This window comes from Erythranthe guttata, chromosome 2, assembly GCF_056151865.1.
Source record: "Erythranthe guttata isolate IM_541 chromosome 2, IM_541, whole genome shotgun sequence".
Classification (NCBI taxonomy): Eukaryota; Viridiplantae; Streptophyta; class Magnoliopsida; order Lamiales; family Phrymaceae; genus Erythranthe; species Erythranthe guttata.
This window is the reverse complement of record NC_142534.1, coordinates 3,621,308-3,639,592: the sequence shown is the minus strand read 5'-3', so window position 1 is coordinate 3,639,592 and position 18,285 is coordinate 3,621,308. Positions and strand designations below refer to the sequence as shown.

The window sequence follows — 18,285 nt, the reverse complement described above, 5'->3', positions numbered from 1 at the left end:
ATTTTGGCATACCGTAATTTTGTACAATTTTAGCGAATGAACGCTCCTAAATTTATCAACTAGAGAGCTTTTTCTGTAAGGAAATACACAGCAGATGTGGGTGCTTAAAATTATACAAATAGTAGGAATATTTTCGTAATTTGATCTTACATCGAGGGGCGTAATTTGCCCATATATTATTTCAATGTTGCCACAAAAACTACAAATTTAGCCGTTTGAGTTTACATTAGATAGAATTGTAATAATTGCCTACTTACTAATTAATTAATTATTTATAATAATATATATACACATACATATTCAATTTCATATATTAAACATAGAATTACAAAATTCAACATAAATATTTATTTGGAAAATAAGTGAGAAAAAAATTCAAAAAATTGTTGTCAATAAGGAAACATTACTATTGAATATTGATGCAACATGTTTTGGCTTATTTCACTTTGCACCCTTGAAATATAATATTTTGGCACTTTGCATCCTTGAGAAAAATTAATAACACTTTGCTCCATCGAAACTTAATAAATCATTCACAATGCACCATAAATTGAATATTTAAAATATAATGAGAGTAATTTCATATGTTGTTTATTTTTTATTATTTACTTATAGGATGCGAAATAATAAATTAAATTATTATTTTCTTCAACATCCAATCTAATTTTGAGCGTACAAAGTACAAGAAAACAAAAATCATGCCCATAACTTTCATTTGGGGTGCATGATGTATGATTTATTGTGTTTTGACAGTGCAAATTGCTATTAATTTTTTTCGAGGGTGCAAAGTGTCAAACATCTATCTTTCGGGGGTGCAAAGTGAAATTAAGCAGCATTTTTTCAATAAAAAATTAAAAATACTTAATCTGAATATATATGTTTGAAAAAGGAAAAGATATTTTAACTTTTTTAAGAAAAAAAAAAAACTCAAATTCGAGCGCCATCCCTAAAATGCTGCACTTGTTGTTATATCCCGCCATTGATATCTTCTCTTCGATTTGAAGGCAGAAGCCTCTCTCTCTCTCTTCATTTCTCAGACGGAAGCGCACACACACACACGCATTAACTAAATTAAAAAATTAAAAATCGGCTGCTGAGTTTGTTCGAGCGTGTCAATTCTTCGGCGTTGCTCTATTAATCTCCGGCGAATACTGTTCATAGAGGTTAGTTTTTTTCATTTAATTTTGAGTGCATTTGTTGGATTTGTAGCGCCTTTATGAAATTTTGTTTGAAAATCTCACCTCATTTGAGTATTTAGGTAACTAACTGTAGAGAGAATTTTTGGCCGGAAATTGTGTACATGAAATGTTGAATTCCATTTTGTTTAGTATCTTTTTTGGGCGCGTGTTTTGTTTTGTTTTGTGGATTCTTACAGAATTTTGGTCTCACATGTTTAGGTTAATTGGGTTGGGTTTTCTGAGAACAAGACAACTCAGAGAAAACCTAACAGAATATGTTAACTAATGATGAAGGAAAAGCATGTGAGGCAAGGACTATGAACATGACTTTTAGTTCATTTCATTTTTATTTCGTTTTCGATCTGTAAACATATTTTTCCTTCGACTTTTGGTCAAAAAGTTATCCTTCAATGCAGGGGAAGCGACTCTGTTAGAGATATGAACTGTAGCAACAAATTGCATAAAGTGAATTGGTCGGACCATGCCAAGGCACACAATAATTTTTCGAGCCAAGATAAATTCTTGAGTGCCAACTTCCTTTTCTCGTTGCCTACTCAGAAACCTCAAATTGGTGAAGCAATGGGTACCAGGTACAGCACAACCAACCACTTTTTTCGTTTGAAAAATAATAGTGGTTTTAATGCATGGTATATTATACAATATATTAGCCATGCATTTTATGTTCTATCATGTTCTGAAAGTTGCTTTATGATATGAAGGCTTCAGTTGAGTTTTTTTTACTTGAACGTAAAACCTAGTCGATGACTTCGAATAGGATTGCTATGGAGAGAAATTTCTATGTAAAATAACTCTAGTATGTATACTGCTTCACCACAAAGGCGTTGCCTGGCGGGGAAGGTAGAAATAGGTCTATGGTTCAATTCCGTTTGGGTAAGGTGTTGCAGGCCATTTATAAGGCCAATATATATTGGCCTTATGTGTGTGTGTGTGTGTGTGTGTGTGTGTGTGTGTATTTAAAAAAATAGTATATACTGCTTCTCTTTGTAGATTGACCATCTTCCCAATCATCTTCATTTATTCTTACTATATAATTAGGATGTTGAATATGTTCATGCTGATTGAAAGCATACTGTGTATTATTATAATGGTCACCATTTTGCAGTACCTCTGTTTCCTTTTCCTTAAATTGTTTTTTTCTGTATGTTCAGGTCTGTGATTTGTCAAGTTCGAGACTTCAGAACGCAGAATGTGCAATTTGAAAAGGTGAAACATTAAAAAAAATATGAGCATGCGTACCTCTGTTATTTCCGGATTATAGTTTGTTCTATTATCCCTTTATTAAGATGTGGCTTGCTGTGGGCCCAGTGTCCTGTAATGCACCATTACCAAAATGATATTACTTTCTCTATAGTCTATAGATTGGACACTTCACTCTAAATCAATTATATCATTAAGTGATCTGTTGATAGAATGAATTATCTCGTCTTGCCACCTCCTCAAGCTGCCGAAGCAATCAATTTTCAGCTTACAACTTGATTTCCATTTTAACTTGGATTCATATTTTCTCATTTCGTCAAATGATAATGTTGGCAGGCTTGGCAGCTTCTTTCCAAGCTTCAGTTATCTTCTCGAAATTATAATAAACTTGGAAAAACTCTTCCTCTATCCAAAGATGTCAATGCATTCACATCTCAAAGCTCAAGACGGACAACTCAACAATGCCTACCTGGTTCGAAAAGCACAGCTGCAGTCTGTAATCAAACTTATCAAAGCTTTAGTAATGGTGATGTACAAACCAGTAAATCCAATAAGAGCTTGGACAGTTCTTTTACACCCAACACTTTCGAGGCTAAGGAAGCCAGACAGGGGATGTTCGGGCAGAAGGGTTCACACTCATCGACAAATGACACATCGCAAAGGCAAACCATCAATTCCACTGCCGGTAAATCAGCCGTGCACGTAAGTGCAAGGAATGGCCCCACTGTGCTTGATGGCATTGATGAAGATGACATTATGGAGGTAATTCATGTCAGTGGTTTACAATATGAGCTTTATTTGAATTGTCGGCTTTAACCTCCCGAGTGGTGTGTGGGACATAAATGATACATCTGACAGCTAACTTCTGTTCTTCAGAATATTGATGTGGATCGGATAGTTTCGGATCATTACCAGTCAACACCTCAACCATCAATCTCTAAACTCCCACCGATTACTCCTCATACAAAGAAAGACAATTTTCTCAACGAAGAAATAAATTTGCCTTCAGAGTTGTGTGTGATGTGCAATCACAATTATAAGGTAATCTTTTAGTTAACATATTCCTTGCCGTAATCCAAATTTACTACTGGATTATTAACTGGACTCTAATAATATTGGTGCAGCTGGGACTTTGCCCTGAAGCTTCAAATCACCTGCAAGCTATGAAAGATAGCCTAATAGCCATATCGAATGATCTTATAGACAATGTTGATGAGATGAGTCCAGAACAAGTAGAGACCCTTCGTCAAGAAAGGTTTGATTGTCTCTCTTAGTTGCTTGTACTTATATGTTCAATTGTTTTCTTGGTACAAGCTTGAAATTTAGGATATTTTCTTTGACGTAGTTTACTAAATCATCTAAAATTTATCATATTTGCCTGTTTTAGGCAGCAGTTGAAGAAACAAGTTCAGCAGCTTGAGAAATATCTTAACACTACATCAGTCAACGAGGAAAGAAACATGTCACAATTTTCTGCATCCACAACAGCCCCTAGGGCTTTCCAGTCTGATACACCTTCAACTATGCCATTTAGAATTGATCCCAGAAGGCTTGATACCCAGTTCCAAGCAAATAATGAGCCCTATGGGTTTGATAGATGGGGTTCATCTTCCACTTCATTTTCCGCGGATGGGTTTGGGACTTCAACTGCCCCATTTGAGAGAGAACCATATGTTCCAAAGTATATTGATATCAACTACATAGATGGTTCAAATGACAAAAAATGGAGTAGTCGGGAATTTTCTTGGACAAAGGAGCTAGAGGTTTTTATTGGCTATCGTCTCTTGTTGCAGATGCCATGAGTTGGCATTCTAATTTTCTTTTCATCTGTTCTTATGTCAGGTCAACAACAAGAAAGTGTTTGGAAATCATTCCTTCCGCCCAAACCAGAGAGAGGTGATCAATGCTACAATGAGCGGACACGATGTCTTTGTTTTAATGCCAACTGGAGGAGGGAAAAGCCTGACTTATCAGGTTAAATAAGTTCTTTATGTGTTTTTGTCATTTTGTATTTGTCCAGCTTCTTAGTGATGCAATCTGTCTTATTTAGGAATTGTTGAGCTATATTATTTTCATATCTTCTTGTTTTAGCTCAAGCTGAATGTCAGTATTTTGGTAAAGATAGTTAGTTATCTTTGCTGATTACCCTCATCTTAGTCTGGAAATTACAATATTCAAATTAGATGTACAAAATCTGTAGCTTTTTTAAGAATTATATTTATCATGTATAGTTTTTATTATTGATAAGTTTAAATACTAATGAATAATTCAGCAGGATACCTTTATTTCAACTTTGAGGTGAGTGTCGTGAATTCTACCCAAATTAGAAGAGAGTAAAATTTTGAACATAGACTGTAGTGATAATAGTATAAGTGGTGATCAGATCAGCAAAAGAGATTATGCAATTGAATATTATTAGACACAAAATGCAGTATTGTATTCGGAAATCATGTAGAGTTAGATTTGTAGTTTATATGTTTTCGAACCTGATGATAATTTTTCTCATTCACTGATTTGTTCGGGAACTGATTTCGACTTAGTAGACTGTGATAGTTACATAGCCAGTGGTGTAAACTGGATTTTTACAAGTCAATTTGCAATTCTATTTTGTTCAGCACTTTGTAAACTGACCGTTGATGTAGTGTGAATGCTGTTTTTTTGCAGCTGCCGGCTCTTGTATGCCCAGGCATAACTTTGGTCATTTCACCTCTTGTTTCTCTTATCCAAGACCAAATAATGCATCTACTTCAGGTAATCTCCTCAATAACATTGTTTGAATGATATGTTATCGTGCACTTAATTTGCGGTAAATGCTTAGTGACACTGGTAAAATCTAACCTTGTTTATTTCTACAAAACTACAACCAGGCAAACATACCTGCTGCATATCTAAGTGCCAACATGGAGTGGAGTGAGCAGCAGGAGATTTTTAGAGAGCTTAGCTCAGATTACTGCAAATACAAGCTGTTGTATGTCACACCAGAGAAAGTTGCTAAGTGAGTAAAGGTTCTTAAAGATCTAAAACTCCATATTCAAAATTACCTGCTTGTTTTGGTTATGTATGTTTGCATACTAGGTGGTTGATAAGTCAACAACATATTCTAATCTAAACTTACCTGCTTGTGCCTTTAACTGCTATTTCTTCTATGAAACTACTATAAGAGAAATGGAGATTAACAAATGCTTTTAGGTGGTTGCACTAATCCACCCATTGATATTTAAGACCCGTCCACAAAGGCTTGTTTTCACTCGCAGAACAAATGCTGCAGATTATCAGTTAGGTTGTGAAAAATCAAGCCGTGTTCTTGGAGAAATGTGATACATGGACTGTGAGACGAATATGTTAAAATGAAAAATGTATCAGCAATTATGTTGCCTGGAGTGTGTAGTTAACTTTACTGTCTATTCAAAGTATAAGTTGCAAGACATATATATATATATATATATATATATATATATATATATATATATATATATATATATATATATATATATACACTTGTATTTGTATTTGTATAGCACATCAAGCTGCAGTTAACTGGTATCCATTGAAGGAATCAAATACACGAAGCTAATTGCGTGTTTGTCCAGACTGTTAAAGTCACATTTATTTGGATGAACCATAATGCCTTTCTGAAGCATGCATGTGCCACTATCATTTTTGTGCAATTGTAAGTAGTCAATTTTCATTGGTTCTGCAGGAGTGATGTTCTACTCCGTCAGTTGGAGAACCTACATGCTCGTGAGTCTCTTGCTCGGTTTGTCATTGATGAAGCTCATTGTGTTAGCCAATGGGGACATGATTTTAGACCAGATTACCAGGTTTTGTATGTTTGTAGCTTCATATTAAGCTTTAATATTTTATTTCAGTAGTCCGAGAGTTGACTGGCCTATCCTTTATAGTCACGACTCAATGATTGTGTATACCATGCTTTATTGATCTCAACATGTGTTTTATTTGCTCAAACACCTCGGAAGGGATGATGCCAGAAATGATTTTTATCCCAACATTGGTCGTGCATTAGCTGATGATATAAATATGGGCACACACTGTATTGCTACTAGAAATCAACAAATTGGGATTGGACTTGTAAATAGATTCATAACCTTCCAAGCAAAACTAATAGCTATTCGAACTGTTTTTTTTTCCCTCTCGGATTTGAAAATTGTTTTGAAGTTTTTAACATTTTCTTGACGTGTTGAAGCCTGTGTAGAGCCCACAAATTCTATTTTCTAATTGATTGGATTCATCTAAACTGAGTGTGTTATATGTGCAGGGTCTCGGTATTTTGAAACAGAAGTTCCCAACCATACCTGTGTTGGCTTTAACTGCTACTGCTACTATTAGTGTGAAGGAAGATGTTGTCCAAGCTCTTGGTCTAGTGAATTGCATAGTTTTTCGGCAAAGTTTTAATCGTCCAAACTTACGGTAAGTTGTAATTAAGATTTACATGGCTCAGCGCAATTTCTTATGCTGCCGCTATTGCAGATATTCTGTCGTTCCCAAGACAAGGAAGTGTGTAGAAGATATTGACAAATTTATCAGAGAGAATCATTTCGATGAATGTGGAATCATTTACTGTCTTTCTAGGATGGATTGTGAAAAAGTCGCCGAAAAGTTACAGGTTTGTCCATTTACATTGATCTTTCCGCTGACTTGATGATAGTAAAGATGCAGTAATGAATATGACTCAAGCTTTCCACTGATATTGTTATTAACTAATTCTCAACTATTTTGAATATTTTCATCTCTCGTGACAACCCCATTGTATAGGTCATCAATCTCCAGTGAAAGCAAATGAATCTCTTTCCTTTTGCATGTTGATAACATTAAATGTCATTCTAGATTTTGCACCTTAAAGCATGGCCTCAATCTTGCGCCCTGCCCTGTTTTATGACTCATTAAAATTAGAGTCATTTTCATGATGAATTGAGGGAGAAGTTCCGAGTTAATGTACAATTGTAGTACTTCTGGAGAAGAACATATAACATATTTAAAGTACATTTTGAAAGATAACCTATTATTTCCCCATGTATTTTTCTCATGAACTTTTTTAGCTCTTATTCTTTTCAATGCACATGAGCAAGTTATATGGCATTAGATTTTTGAATTTTTGCGTAATGAGTTTTAAAGGCGGGGCAGAAGTAATGCCTTCACTGCAACACCAATACAGTGGATGTGCTCTTTAGTCTTTGTTGGATTTACGTTGGAAACATATGCATTTTTCAGGAGTATGGACACAAATCAGCCTTTTACCATGGCAGCATGGAGAGTACTCAACGTTCAATGGTTCAGAGACAGTGGAGCAAGGATGAGGTCAATATTATATGTGCAACAGTGGCATTTGGGATGGGTACGATTTCCTACTCTTTGCTCCCCTTTGGAGCTTATAACAGATTTCCACTAACACGAGTACTTTTTAGGTATCAACAAGCCTGATGTTCGGTTTGTCATTCACCATTCTCTTCCAAAATCCATCGAAGGCTACCATCAGGTAGTCTCCGGAGCACATTCGTCCTCATTTTATCTTTGCAAATTCTCTAATTATTGTAAATCAACGATAATAATATATTTTAATCTTGTTGGACATTACTTTATTGTGTGTAGGAGTGTGGTCGTGCTGGTAGGGATGGTCAGCCTTCATCTTGCGTGTTATACTACAGCTATAGTGATTATGTGAGCTCCAAAATCATAGTCTATCTTCTCCATCCTTTGATCATAGATTGCTACATGCACTTCTTGCTCACATTAATATTCTGACCTATGTCAACCTTTTCAACTGTCTATCCCTTTTCTCTTTTCTGCAGATTCGTGTGAAGCACATGATTAGTCAAGGAGCGGCTGAGCAAACTCCCTTTGGATCGGGATACAGTCGTACAAATACGGGACAGTCAGGGAGGTTATTGGAGACAAACACTGAGAATCTCCTAAGAATGGTACTGGAAAGATATTTTGTTATTGTCCTTTTATTATTATAATTGTTGAGTTGCTAATGTCTTTTAATAAACTGGCACTAATTTCAGGTTAGCTATTCCGAAAATGATGTCGACTGTCGACGTCTCCTACAGCTAGTTCATTTCGGAGAAAAATTCGATTCTCTAAACTGCCAGAAAACATGCGACAATTGTTCCAAAAATCAAAGCTGTGTGGAGAAAGACGTGACTGGGACAGCAAGGCAGTTGGTTAGGACATTCATATTTGTTCCCGTTTCTCAAGTTTATTATTTTCTCTTCTCTTAGGGAATATGTTCTGTCGTAGTACCTATGTCTTCTTATAATCTTTTATTGGATGTGTAATATAGTCTAGTTACAGTGTCGATAAAACATTATGCAATATTCTATGCAGGTTGAATTGGTAAAGACAACAGGACAGCAGTTTTCGGCTGCCCATCTGTTGGAGGTCTACAGAGGGTCCTTAAGCCAGTTTGTACGTCCTGATAATCCGAAGTGTTTTCATGTCTTTTTTTTTTTTTTTTTTTTTTATGTCCAATGCACGTAATCTGATAACGTTGTTATGCAAAAACCTAGGTCAAGAAACATAGACACGAGAACTTGAGCTTGCATGGGGCTGGAAAACATTTGGCCAAGGGTGAAGCATCTCGTGTACTCCGCCATTTGGTCATTGAAGATATTCTCGTTGAGGATGTGAAAAAGAGTGATCTATATGGATCAGTATCCTCAATTGTGAAGGTATAACATTTTTTTCCCCCAAAACTCTCATTTTTTTACATGCTGATTTATATATTAAAAAAATTGCCTTTGGCATATGTCCCTTCATCTCAGGTGAATGGATCCAAGGCTTACAATCTCTTTTCTGGAGCCCAGACGATTAAATTAAGGTTATTCCCCTTTCTGTGATTATAGTATGTTACTCCCACTTTTTTGGAGATGATCCCCCACCCCCACCCCCATTTAACAACTCAAGCTTTTGGCAATCATCAAAGGCATGCATTCAAATCCTTGTGACCTATCTGAAGCTAACATAAAATCCCGAAAAAAATTCTGAATGACTAGCATAAAGTTCTCTCTGTTGCTTTGTCGAACACTTGGCTAATCAGCTATGAGTTTCGAATGGTAAACTCGTATTGATTTGCTATATTACAAAATACCTCCAAAGCTGAGAGTTCGTTCTATTGTCTCCAAAAAAATATTATCTGACAAGTGTCTTCAGCTCCTTATTGCGTTGTACTGACACCATTTTTTGGTCAAATTAACCTTCAGATTCCCATCTGCTCCTAAAGCATCTAAGCCAGGTCGAACAGAAGCCACTCCAGCAAAAGGCTCTATGATATCAGAGAAGCAAAGTCCTATACAGATAGATACTCCAGCCCAACCTCCCTCTGAAGTCGATTTGGTATGACACTAGTTATATATATTTCTGGCTTACTTAAAGTCACGGGTTATATATATATATATATATATATATATATATATATATATATATATATATATATATATATATATATATATATATATATATATATATATATATATATATATATATATATATATATAAATATGTGCAGTTATTTATTCACTTTTTTCCGTTTTGTCTGTGCAGAACCTTTCAGCCAAATTATATAACTCATTACGAATGCTTAGAATTGTTCTTCTCAAGGAAGCAGGAGACGGGTTTAGCGCATATCACATTTTTGGGTATGGTTATGTTCCCTTTTCTTATCCTACTTTCCGTTTTCTCCTTAAAAGAATGACTATCTTGGTTTATATATTATTGCATGAAAATTGCATTAAATTTCGAAACCATTTACTGAAGTTGCTGTTTTCTCTCTTATGGTTAGAAATGCAACACTGCAGCTGATAAGTATGAAAATACCAAGAAACAGAGACGAACTTTTAGAGATCAACGGTATTGGCAAGTGAGTCAACTACATCAGACGAAACAAAAATCTTCCAATTTGTAAACAATTCATTTCAAATAATAATTTCACCAAACATTATCACCATCATTTTTTTTCAGGGCAAAGATCACCAAATACGGAGATCGTGTACTGGAGACAATCGAAGCTACGATCAGGGATTATTACAACAAAGACAAAAGCAGCAGCAGCAGTAACGACAGCAGTGAATCGAAGAAGAGAAGAAATGTCGCTAATAATGTTTCGAACGAGGACGATTTCACTGAGAGCACCGGTCGGTCAAAGAGAAGATTGACGAAGAATCGCAATAAAAGTCCCGAGGTTATTGATTGTTCTTTAATTGACGGACTCGAAGATATCGACTTTGATGACAATTTATTCGATGTTAGCGTTGGTGAAGTTGACCAGGGTGGTGGTGGAAGAGCTTTACCTTCATGGTCAACCAATGGGAAGTGAGGACCATGGTTGGTGTTTGAAATGGTTTGTTCTTGGCGGGAAAATTGGTATGTTTAATGCATAAATGGTACTTTGTAAAACTGTAGGTCATTTTCTTGTAGTGTTTACTGGGTTACTCTCTTGGCAACTCTAATTATAATTATTATTATCATGCTGTGGTTTGCCTTTACTTTCTTTTTTTTTTTCTCTAAATTATTTCGTATTATATCAAGTATTAAATGAGTGGTTAATGCTCCACGATGATTCTTCTCAAGTGGAGATGCTGTTAAACAAGCAAGGGTAAATTAAACCTACACCTCTGAGATACGTTAAAATAACTTTAAAGCTTTGTAGTATCGGTAATACAATTACTCTTGAAATATTGTTAGAAACCCTAATAGAATCATGCATTGAATAAGTTATTCAATTAGGGTTCTAACGGATTATTAGTTTCAGGCAGTGGTGGAGACTACATAAAGTTAGAGGGTGACACGACTCTTCTAAAATTTCTTAAATCCTTATTATATTATATAAGATTTATAAATTTTTGTCCTCATCACAAGAAATTTTGGTTCCGGTAATTGTTTCAGAAGTATGGTCTAATTACAAATACCATACCGCATAAACCTAAAAGTTATTTTGGCTTATGTAAAGTTCAATTTACCCAATAAGTAAATACTACACTCCCGAATAAATATAGGGGAGGCCAAATATATGGCTAGAATAAATGTTAAAAAAAAATACTTAAGCATGTAAATGTTACACTCCCCAAAAATATAGGGGGTGCAAATGATATATTTAACACAACTTTTTTATAGGGTTCAAAACCGCAAAAATTAATAGTTGATATCGTTCCTATCCAAAGACCAAGAAAAGAGACTAAAAAAAAAAAAAGAAAAAAAATATATATTTGTAATATATAAAAGAAAATGGGAATAGGGCGTACGTAGGATGCAACGTGTCAGCACCAATGGTGCATTAGTGGAAATCTCGCTGCGGTGAATTGCCGCCTTCGGTCACTAACTGACAAAACAAAAGAATCATATTCATTTAAATTTTTTTTCATTTGTAATATTTGTGTCCAGAAAAAAATTAATAAATGGTTTAGGTTGGGAATGAAGGAAGAATCTTGTAATGAAAAATGGAGAACAAGAAGAACAACATTGGTGTAAGAGAAACAACACCGGAGATGGTGGTGAAAGAGGAGGAAGAGAGTGGTGGTGGGACCCACCAAGAATTAACGGAATATTTCGATTCTGATACTGATACCGATTCTGATTTCGATTATTGGGAGGCGGTAGAAGAAGAAGAAGAGGTAATAATTAGGGAGGAGGGAATTAAAGGAGGGGGTTACAATAAAGAAAAGGCACCGGTTGATGACGTTTGCCCTATCTGTTTCGACAGATTCTCCATCCCATGCAGATCTAATTGTGGTCACTGGTTTTGCGGCAAGTTCTTTTCTTTTCTTTTATTTTATAATTTACTTATTTTGTAACGTTTATTTCTTTGAATTCACTGGGAGTACTTTAGTTAGTATTTGGTGTTTTCGTTTATGTTGTGATTTTTTTTTATATTGAGGTTGTTACATGGAATTAATTATAAATTCTAATTGGAAAATATATGATATTAAAAATTAGGACAGATGCACTTTCATCCAATGAATTTTTCATTTTCGCACCTTTTCTCCTAAAAATTCAAAAAAGGTTACTCCCGATATTATTTTGGTTGCAGTTTGCCCTAGAAAAGGGGCGACGCGCAAAAAAATAGTGTTTTTAAGGGGCCTGTAGCGAAAAAATAACATTTACTGGGGCAAAGTTAAAGGGACTACGATGCAATAAAAATACTCAATTTCGATCGTTAATCCATTAAAGGTTTGCTACTTTTAAAATTTTGAGGGGTGAAATGCGAAAATTAGAAATTTACAGGTGTGATGTACAATTTGCCCTAAAAATTAATAACTGAGTGCAAATTGTAAACCGAGTTACAAATTTTATGATAACTTTCGGCTTCTAAGAAACTTGTTATTTATTTATTATTTTTTTTTTATATGTAGAGATTTGTTATTTTTCGATATGTTTTTACCCCTATGTTATGTTATTATAAGGAGGAGATAGCTTTTATTGCAACTCTTGATTGCTAAATGTGACATATCTTATTTAATTTGCTACTCATTACTTAATTTTTTTCAGTGATCATTGTTTTCTCAATCTTTCATATTTTATTTCTTTTATGCAGCAAATTGCATATTGCAGTTTTGGATGTTTCGATCATCGGTTCAACCATGCAAATGTCCGTTGTGCTGTTGTCGGATAGTTAACCTAAAACCCGAGACATCTCGTAATCATATTACAATACCAGCAGATAATAATGTGGCTGAGGTCCTTAAAAAAGTGGACCGCTATAACGGCCTCTACATCAACGGAGTCGTCGGCGCTTTCCACGTACGATTCCCTAATTACAAATACATAGTAAATTAACATTGGGTTTCGATTTTCAATTTAATTGAATTGCATAAGGTGACGATTTGATCGATGTTTTTGGCAGATAATAGTAGCGATGCCTCTATTCATGGGGCGAATATTAAGAATTCTGATGGATCCCGATGGTTTGAGATGCATCTACTATGTAATGCGCCTTCTTGGGGTAAGTTCGTTATGTTGACCTGTTCGAATGTGATTTATGAATCTTTTAACTAATTATTTACTAGCGAAACTAATAATTTTCGACTAATTAATCTCTATCTTCGTCGCGTTTTTGTACATTCTAGTTGCTATTTATAAATTAATCGAGGGTTCTTCCTGAATTGAGTTCAAAAGGTTTGATACATGCCCATCTCCGAACTTTTTTTTTATTGCAGTTGTGTTTGGCCTTGCTCTACGAGAAAGGGGAGTTCGAGTTTATTCCTACCGGTATTTTTCTAATTTTTACTTTAGAAGTTTCTAGAGAAAAGAAGCATGATTCAGCATTCTTGATTTTTTTATATAGCAAATTCTTTGTGATTTGTGTTTTTTTGTGACTTGATAATTTGATTGCAGTTAGCGAACTAACATTTACTTTTCTTACTTAGGTGGATTCGGGATTCAAAGAGCATTCGATGTGGGTGCTAGTATACTTATTCTATGTCTATTCTTCGTTGGTATCGGCTATAGATGGGTGCTTAGAGGGCGCGTGAGGCGTTTGGCGGCCCTACAAGCATCCGATAGTTAGTCGAGTGGGCTCCACTTCTCGATAAATTGCTCTTCCGTAATTGGTTATGGGTTCGGTGTGAAAGGCTGTTTTCGGTTTGCCATTCCACTTTATGTGAGGTTTTTTTTTTTTTTTTTTTTTTTTTTCTAATAATATAATTTATTAGGAGTTACTTCGCTATTTTCTGCATGTATATATATATGCTCTTTAAGAAGCAAAGCAGAAATTGGAAGTTCAATGTAAATATAGCAGAATGGGGTGTGGTTTACCCCATTGTATTTGGTAGAGTTCATATTTTACTTTATACCTTTTGATCATACTTTTGTGCATTTTGCATTTTGCATTTTTAATATATTTAAACAATTTAACAATACTAACGACTCACGGAAACTTTTGTACACACGCGTTTCCACGTTTTGAAAGCGTTTCAGAAACCAAATGTCATGATACCTTTCGGAAACGTTTCAGGGCTGTTTCTATAAATATTTAAAAGATTCGGGGACATCTATAATAATAATGAAAAAGTAGTTGCATTTCCACAATCTTTTTCTTTTCAAAACATGTTTAAATAAAGACTCGAAATTGTTTGCGCTTGAAAAAAACTTAAATCTTATGTTTTCATTTTCACTTCCTGTTTTCTTTTAATATTTTCTATAGATACTAATTCCATACTAAAATAAATTTATATGCTCCAAACGTAATTTGTGAAATGAAAATGATAATTCGGATTGTAACTTGCAAACTATATATAACTTGTTTATACAAATATATCATTGACGATAATATTATAATATTTTTCAGAAATTATTACTATACGCCTATATTTTTACTATTTACATGTTTCCCCACGTTCCAGTATCCATCTTTTTTAAAAACGAAGTTTCCCGTTTCATCGTATCCATGTTACAGTGTCCGTGCTACACAAAACCAACACAATCGATTTGAAATCGAAGACTAAAATACCATAGATGTGGATTCCAGCTTCTTCGATTTTTCGATTTCCGATTTCATTTTTTTTTCGACTGTTTTTTTTCGTTTCCAATTTTAATTTTAATTTTTTTATTTTCTTTTTCTTTTTCAATAGGATAAAAGACAACGTGTTTCGAAAGTCTTTGATTCAGGTCATTTTTTCGGCCCCATTTTCTACTCACACTCACAAACATCAACTTTGCGTGAATCAAAATCCATATCAACAGTTAGTCCATATGAACAAGAAATCATTTTTTCTACTTTTAATTCAATTTTTCGATTTCTTTTTTCCTTAGAATAAAAAAAAAATGCAAAATATTATCCGAAATCATTTTTGTCCATATTCCGCAATTTTGCTTGTTTTAAATTAATATATTTTCTTGAAAAACGTGGTGCTATTCCCTGCTAAAACCTCCACACAAATCAGCAGAGCTGCCATTTTTTTTTAGTTCTCTTTTTCACCTACAATGGTAATGACAAGATTAAGAGGAGTTCGGATTGTATTAATGGTGCCTTGAATTCGATCGACGGAAAACCAAACCCTAGCACACAATTTTTTTTTTTTTTTCTGATCACAAACCGCTTCAATTTTCAATTCAGTCGAAGAAAAAAAAAATGAAAACCCTGACCCGGTTCTTCTCCCGGACCCGAATTGCCAACCCGAATCCGGAACCGAGTTTGCACCGGACCGGAGAGACGAGTGGTGTAGGACGAGAAACGGCGGCCGCCGAAACAGTTGCCGTGATAGGTGAAATGCCGCCGCCGCCTCTGGCGGCGGCGGCGGCCGAGGAAGAGAGGAGAAGGGCGTTGATGGAAAAACCGCCGACTGATGACGTATGCCCTATTTGCTTTGGGGATTTTGATGTTCCGTGCAGGGGGCCTTGTGGCCACTGGTACTGCGGTGAGATTTTTTTCTTAGTTGTGAAAATTTCTATTTATTGATTTATTTATTAATTAGGTATTCTACATTGTAATTAAATTAATTTCTTATGCGATTTACCCTCCGTTTTCTTAATTTTCTAATTATAATATATTTTTCCGTGTTCGATAGGGAATTGTATCTTGCAGTACTGGAACTTTTGTTATTCGTTTCGGCCGTGCAAGTGTCCTATGTGCTCGCAGCGCATAACGAAGTTGACGGCCGAGGCGTCATTGTATCAGAAACGGGAAGTCGAGATTCGTAAAATTTTGCAGAATGTTGATGAATATAACCGCTTACATTTGGGAGGCATTTCTGGATTGACGACGGTACGTAGATGCATTTCTATCAATAACCGATTTGAAGATATTTGCAAAGTATTAGAGATGGCTTTTCGGTTCTCGTATTTTTTTCTATTATGCCTAATGTGAAATTAATGAAATTGTTTATATGTAATCAATACATGCTTTTTTGGTGATTGCTGTTATGTTGTCAACTTCACTTGTACAACTCCGACAACGTCAGGTACAACTCGTAAGTTTTCAAAAGTATTGGATTAGTGGAATGAACACTTTTTGGTAAAGAAAGTGGTGTTGTTGAATGAAAGTGATTTTGATTTTGTACATTTTCGATAGCATCGATTAGTAGTATCATATGAACCCTCTTCTCTAAGATCTTTGACATCTCTTTTTTCTTCTGTTTTTTTCACAGAAACTTCTTTTTGCTGTAACATTGTGCATGAAGAGAAGGTTCCGTCGGATGTTGGATGACGACGAACCTGCTGTTATTCTCAGTGACATGCGCTTAATTGCAGTTAAGTTCATTTAACATTTGGCAAAATTATGAAGGGACAAGAAATACTGACTTGCTTTTCGACAGAAGATTTGTGTTTTTGTACCCAATTTTTCGTTACATATTTTACTGGTTTCTATTGGAATTTTGTACATGTGAAAAAAAATCAAATACTTGGATTGTAGCTTTCGAATAGTTTAAAAAAAAATAATAATAAATTAAAATAATATAAAAAGAATATATATATATATATATATATATATATATATATATATGTTCATTCCAAGATTTTGTTATTGATGGATTCTTAGTGAATGTTGGTATTTTTATTCTGTGCAGATGTTCTTTGGATTGCTGTACTCGTTCATCCCCTTTGACTTCCTCAGAATAGGTACGTTCGATCCGATTCGCTTAGTTTTAATTTGTTTTAGAATTAATGTTTTGCTTTAAGTACTTATCTTTCTTTATCTCTTATTGCGTGTATGTTGTACAGGTGGACTAAACGTCAATTATGTGTTGGAGGGTACTGCATGTGCACTCACACTCACGGTGTTTCTTGTTCGCCTTTATCTTCGTCGAAGGCGCCTCCGAAATCTTAGAGAACTGGCTGACTTGCAGGCCGAGCGCAATTGAAAAAGTTTCTGCACTTCAATAGAAAAAAAAATGGCTAGATTTTTTGGCTTATGCGGAGTTTTTTGTTTTGTTTTTTTTTTTTTTTTACGTCGCCTTAGTACAAATGAATGTCGAAAAATCTGTGTTTTCGAATTTGTAGAAAGAGAATCTCCGGTAACAGTTACAAATGTTGCTTCTTTTTGTTTCGGAAATTAGCAAATGTATGCCCATGTATATATATATGTTGGAGCACTGTGGATTTTTGTGTAGAAGTTTTGTTGTATTAGTTTTGTTCTTTTGACTGCTTACTGTCTTATGAGGACACGGCCATGGGTCCGTTTTGCCCCGACCCGACAATGAACCCGGAGACCCGGACCCGACCACCCAAATTTAAAAAAATTAACAGCTATATTCCGGACCCGACCTGATCGACCGAATTCAATCTTTTTATTAAATCCAACGGCTACTTTTGGCGGGTGGACCCGGAACCGAACAGGAACCGACCCAGACCTGGCCCAACTGATTTCAAATTTTAGTTTATTTATATTTAAAAATAAATTTTTTTTTTTTGAAAATCCGATTCGGACCCGGCCCAGACCCGTGTCTAGTCTGATGGGTGAGGAAATTAATTTTCCAAGATTAGAGGTGGTTGGTTGGTAAATTGATTTAAATATTTAATAATTGTAAATGTTTATTAGACATGAAACTCATGGACACCTACCAAAACTTTTTGGGCTAGTTTTGTAATTTCAAAAATATTGAAATGCTACTCTTTGGTAGTAAATCATTAGACTTTTTAGTTTTTTTTTTTAATTTAATTCTTTATATGCTTTGATAATCAACTGCAAATCAGTAGTTGATTAAATATTTACTTAAATAAATTTATACAAAATATATAAGAAATATATATATATATATATATATATATATATATATATATATATATATATGAATCTTAATAGTTTATAAATGCATATTTACAATTTTAATAATTACACATTTTTTTAGGAACGATTTCAATTGATGCTGCAAAAGTCAAACACTACTATCATGAAAATTAGTGATTGAGTGTAAATTTATTTTTAAACTAGTTTGTTTAC

General features: G+C 34.7%; 3 protein-coding genes across 4 annotated transcripts; all 3 read left to right on the top strand.

Annotated features, from left to right (window-relative positions):
- Window positions 1-752: 752 nt before the first annotated feature.
- RECQ4A (DNA helicase (RECQl4A)) lies at window positions 753-10,897 on the top strand. Of its 2 annotated transcripts, XM_012994814.2 has the most exons (26): window positions 753-1,163; window positions 1,398-1,486; window positions 1,595-1,768; window positions 2,348-2,402; window positions 2,733-3,158; window positions 3,273-3,437; window positions 3,521-3,651; window positions 3,784-4,159; window positions 4,239-4,370; window positions 5,061-5,147; window positions 5,264-5,391; window positions 6,097-6,217; window positions 6,673-6,824; window positions 6,885-7,020; window positions 7,626-7,749; window positions 7,820-7,890; window positions 8,004-8,072; window positions 8,204-8,332; window positions 8,420-8,578; window positions 8,742-8,822; window positions 8,924-9,085; window positions 9,179-9,234; window positions 9,617-9,749; window positions 9,957-10,051; window positions 10,195-10,272; window positions 10,374-10,897. In XM_012994814.2, exons 2-26 carry the CDS (start codon window positions 1,464-1,466, stop codon window positions 10,726-10,728), a joined length of 3,618 nt encoding a protein of 1,205 aa, XP_012850268.2. In that variant the 5' UTR covers window positions 753-1,163; window positions 1,398-1,463; the 3' UTR covers window positions 10,729-10,897. The 2 variants fall into 2 exon arrangements, with proteins under 2 accessions (XP_012850268.2, XP_088681305.1); XM_088825179.1 differs by lacking the exon at window positions 1,398-1,486 and having other exon boundaries at window positions 903-1,163.
- Window positions 10,898-11,644: 747 nt separating this feature from the next.
- Window positions 11,645-14,264, top strand: LOC105969919 (uncharacterized). Its single transcript, XM_012994691.2, has 5 exons — window positions 11,645-12,155; window positions 12,943-13,148; window positions 13,252-13,350; window positions 13,565-13,616; window positions 13,775-14,264. The coding sequence occupies exons 1-5, from the start codon at window positions 11,849-11,851 to the stop codon at window positions 13,912-13,914; spliced, it is 804 nt and encodes a 267-aa protein (XP_012850145.1). The 5' UTR covers window positions 11,645-11,848; the 3' UTR covers window positions 13,915-14,264.
- Window positions 14,265-15,007: 743 nt separating this feature from the next.
- LOC105969954 (uncharacterized) lies at window positions 15,008-17,457 on the top strand. Its single transcript, XM_012994725.2, has 5 exons — window positions 15,008-15,763; window positions 15,914-16,110; window positions 16,493-16,594; window positions 16,913-16,964; window positions 17,067-17,457. The coding sequence occupies exons 1-5, from the start codon at window positions 15,478-15,480 to the stop codon at window positions 17,204-17,206; spliced, it is 777 nt and encodes a 258-aa protein (XP_012850179.1). The 5' UTR covers window positions 15,008-15,477; the 3' UTR covers window positions 17,207-17,457.
- Window positions 17,458-18,285: the final 828 nt, after the last annotated feature.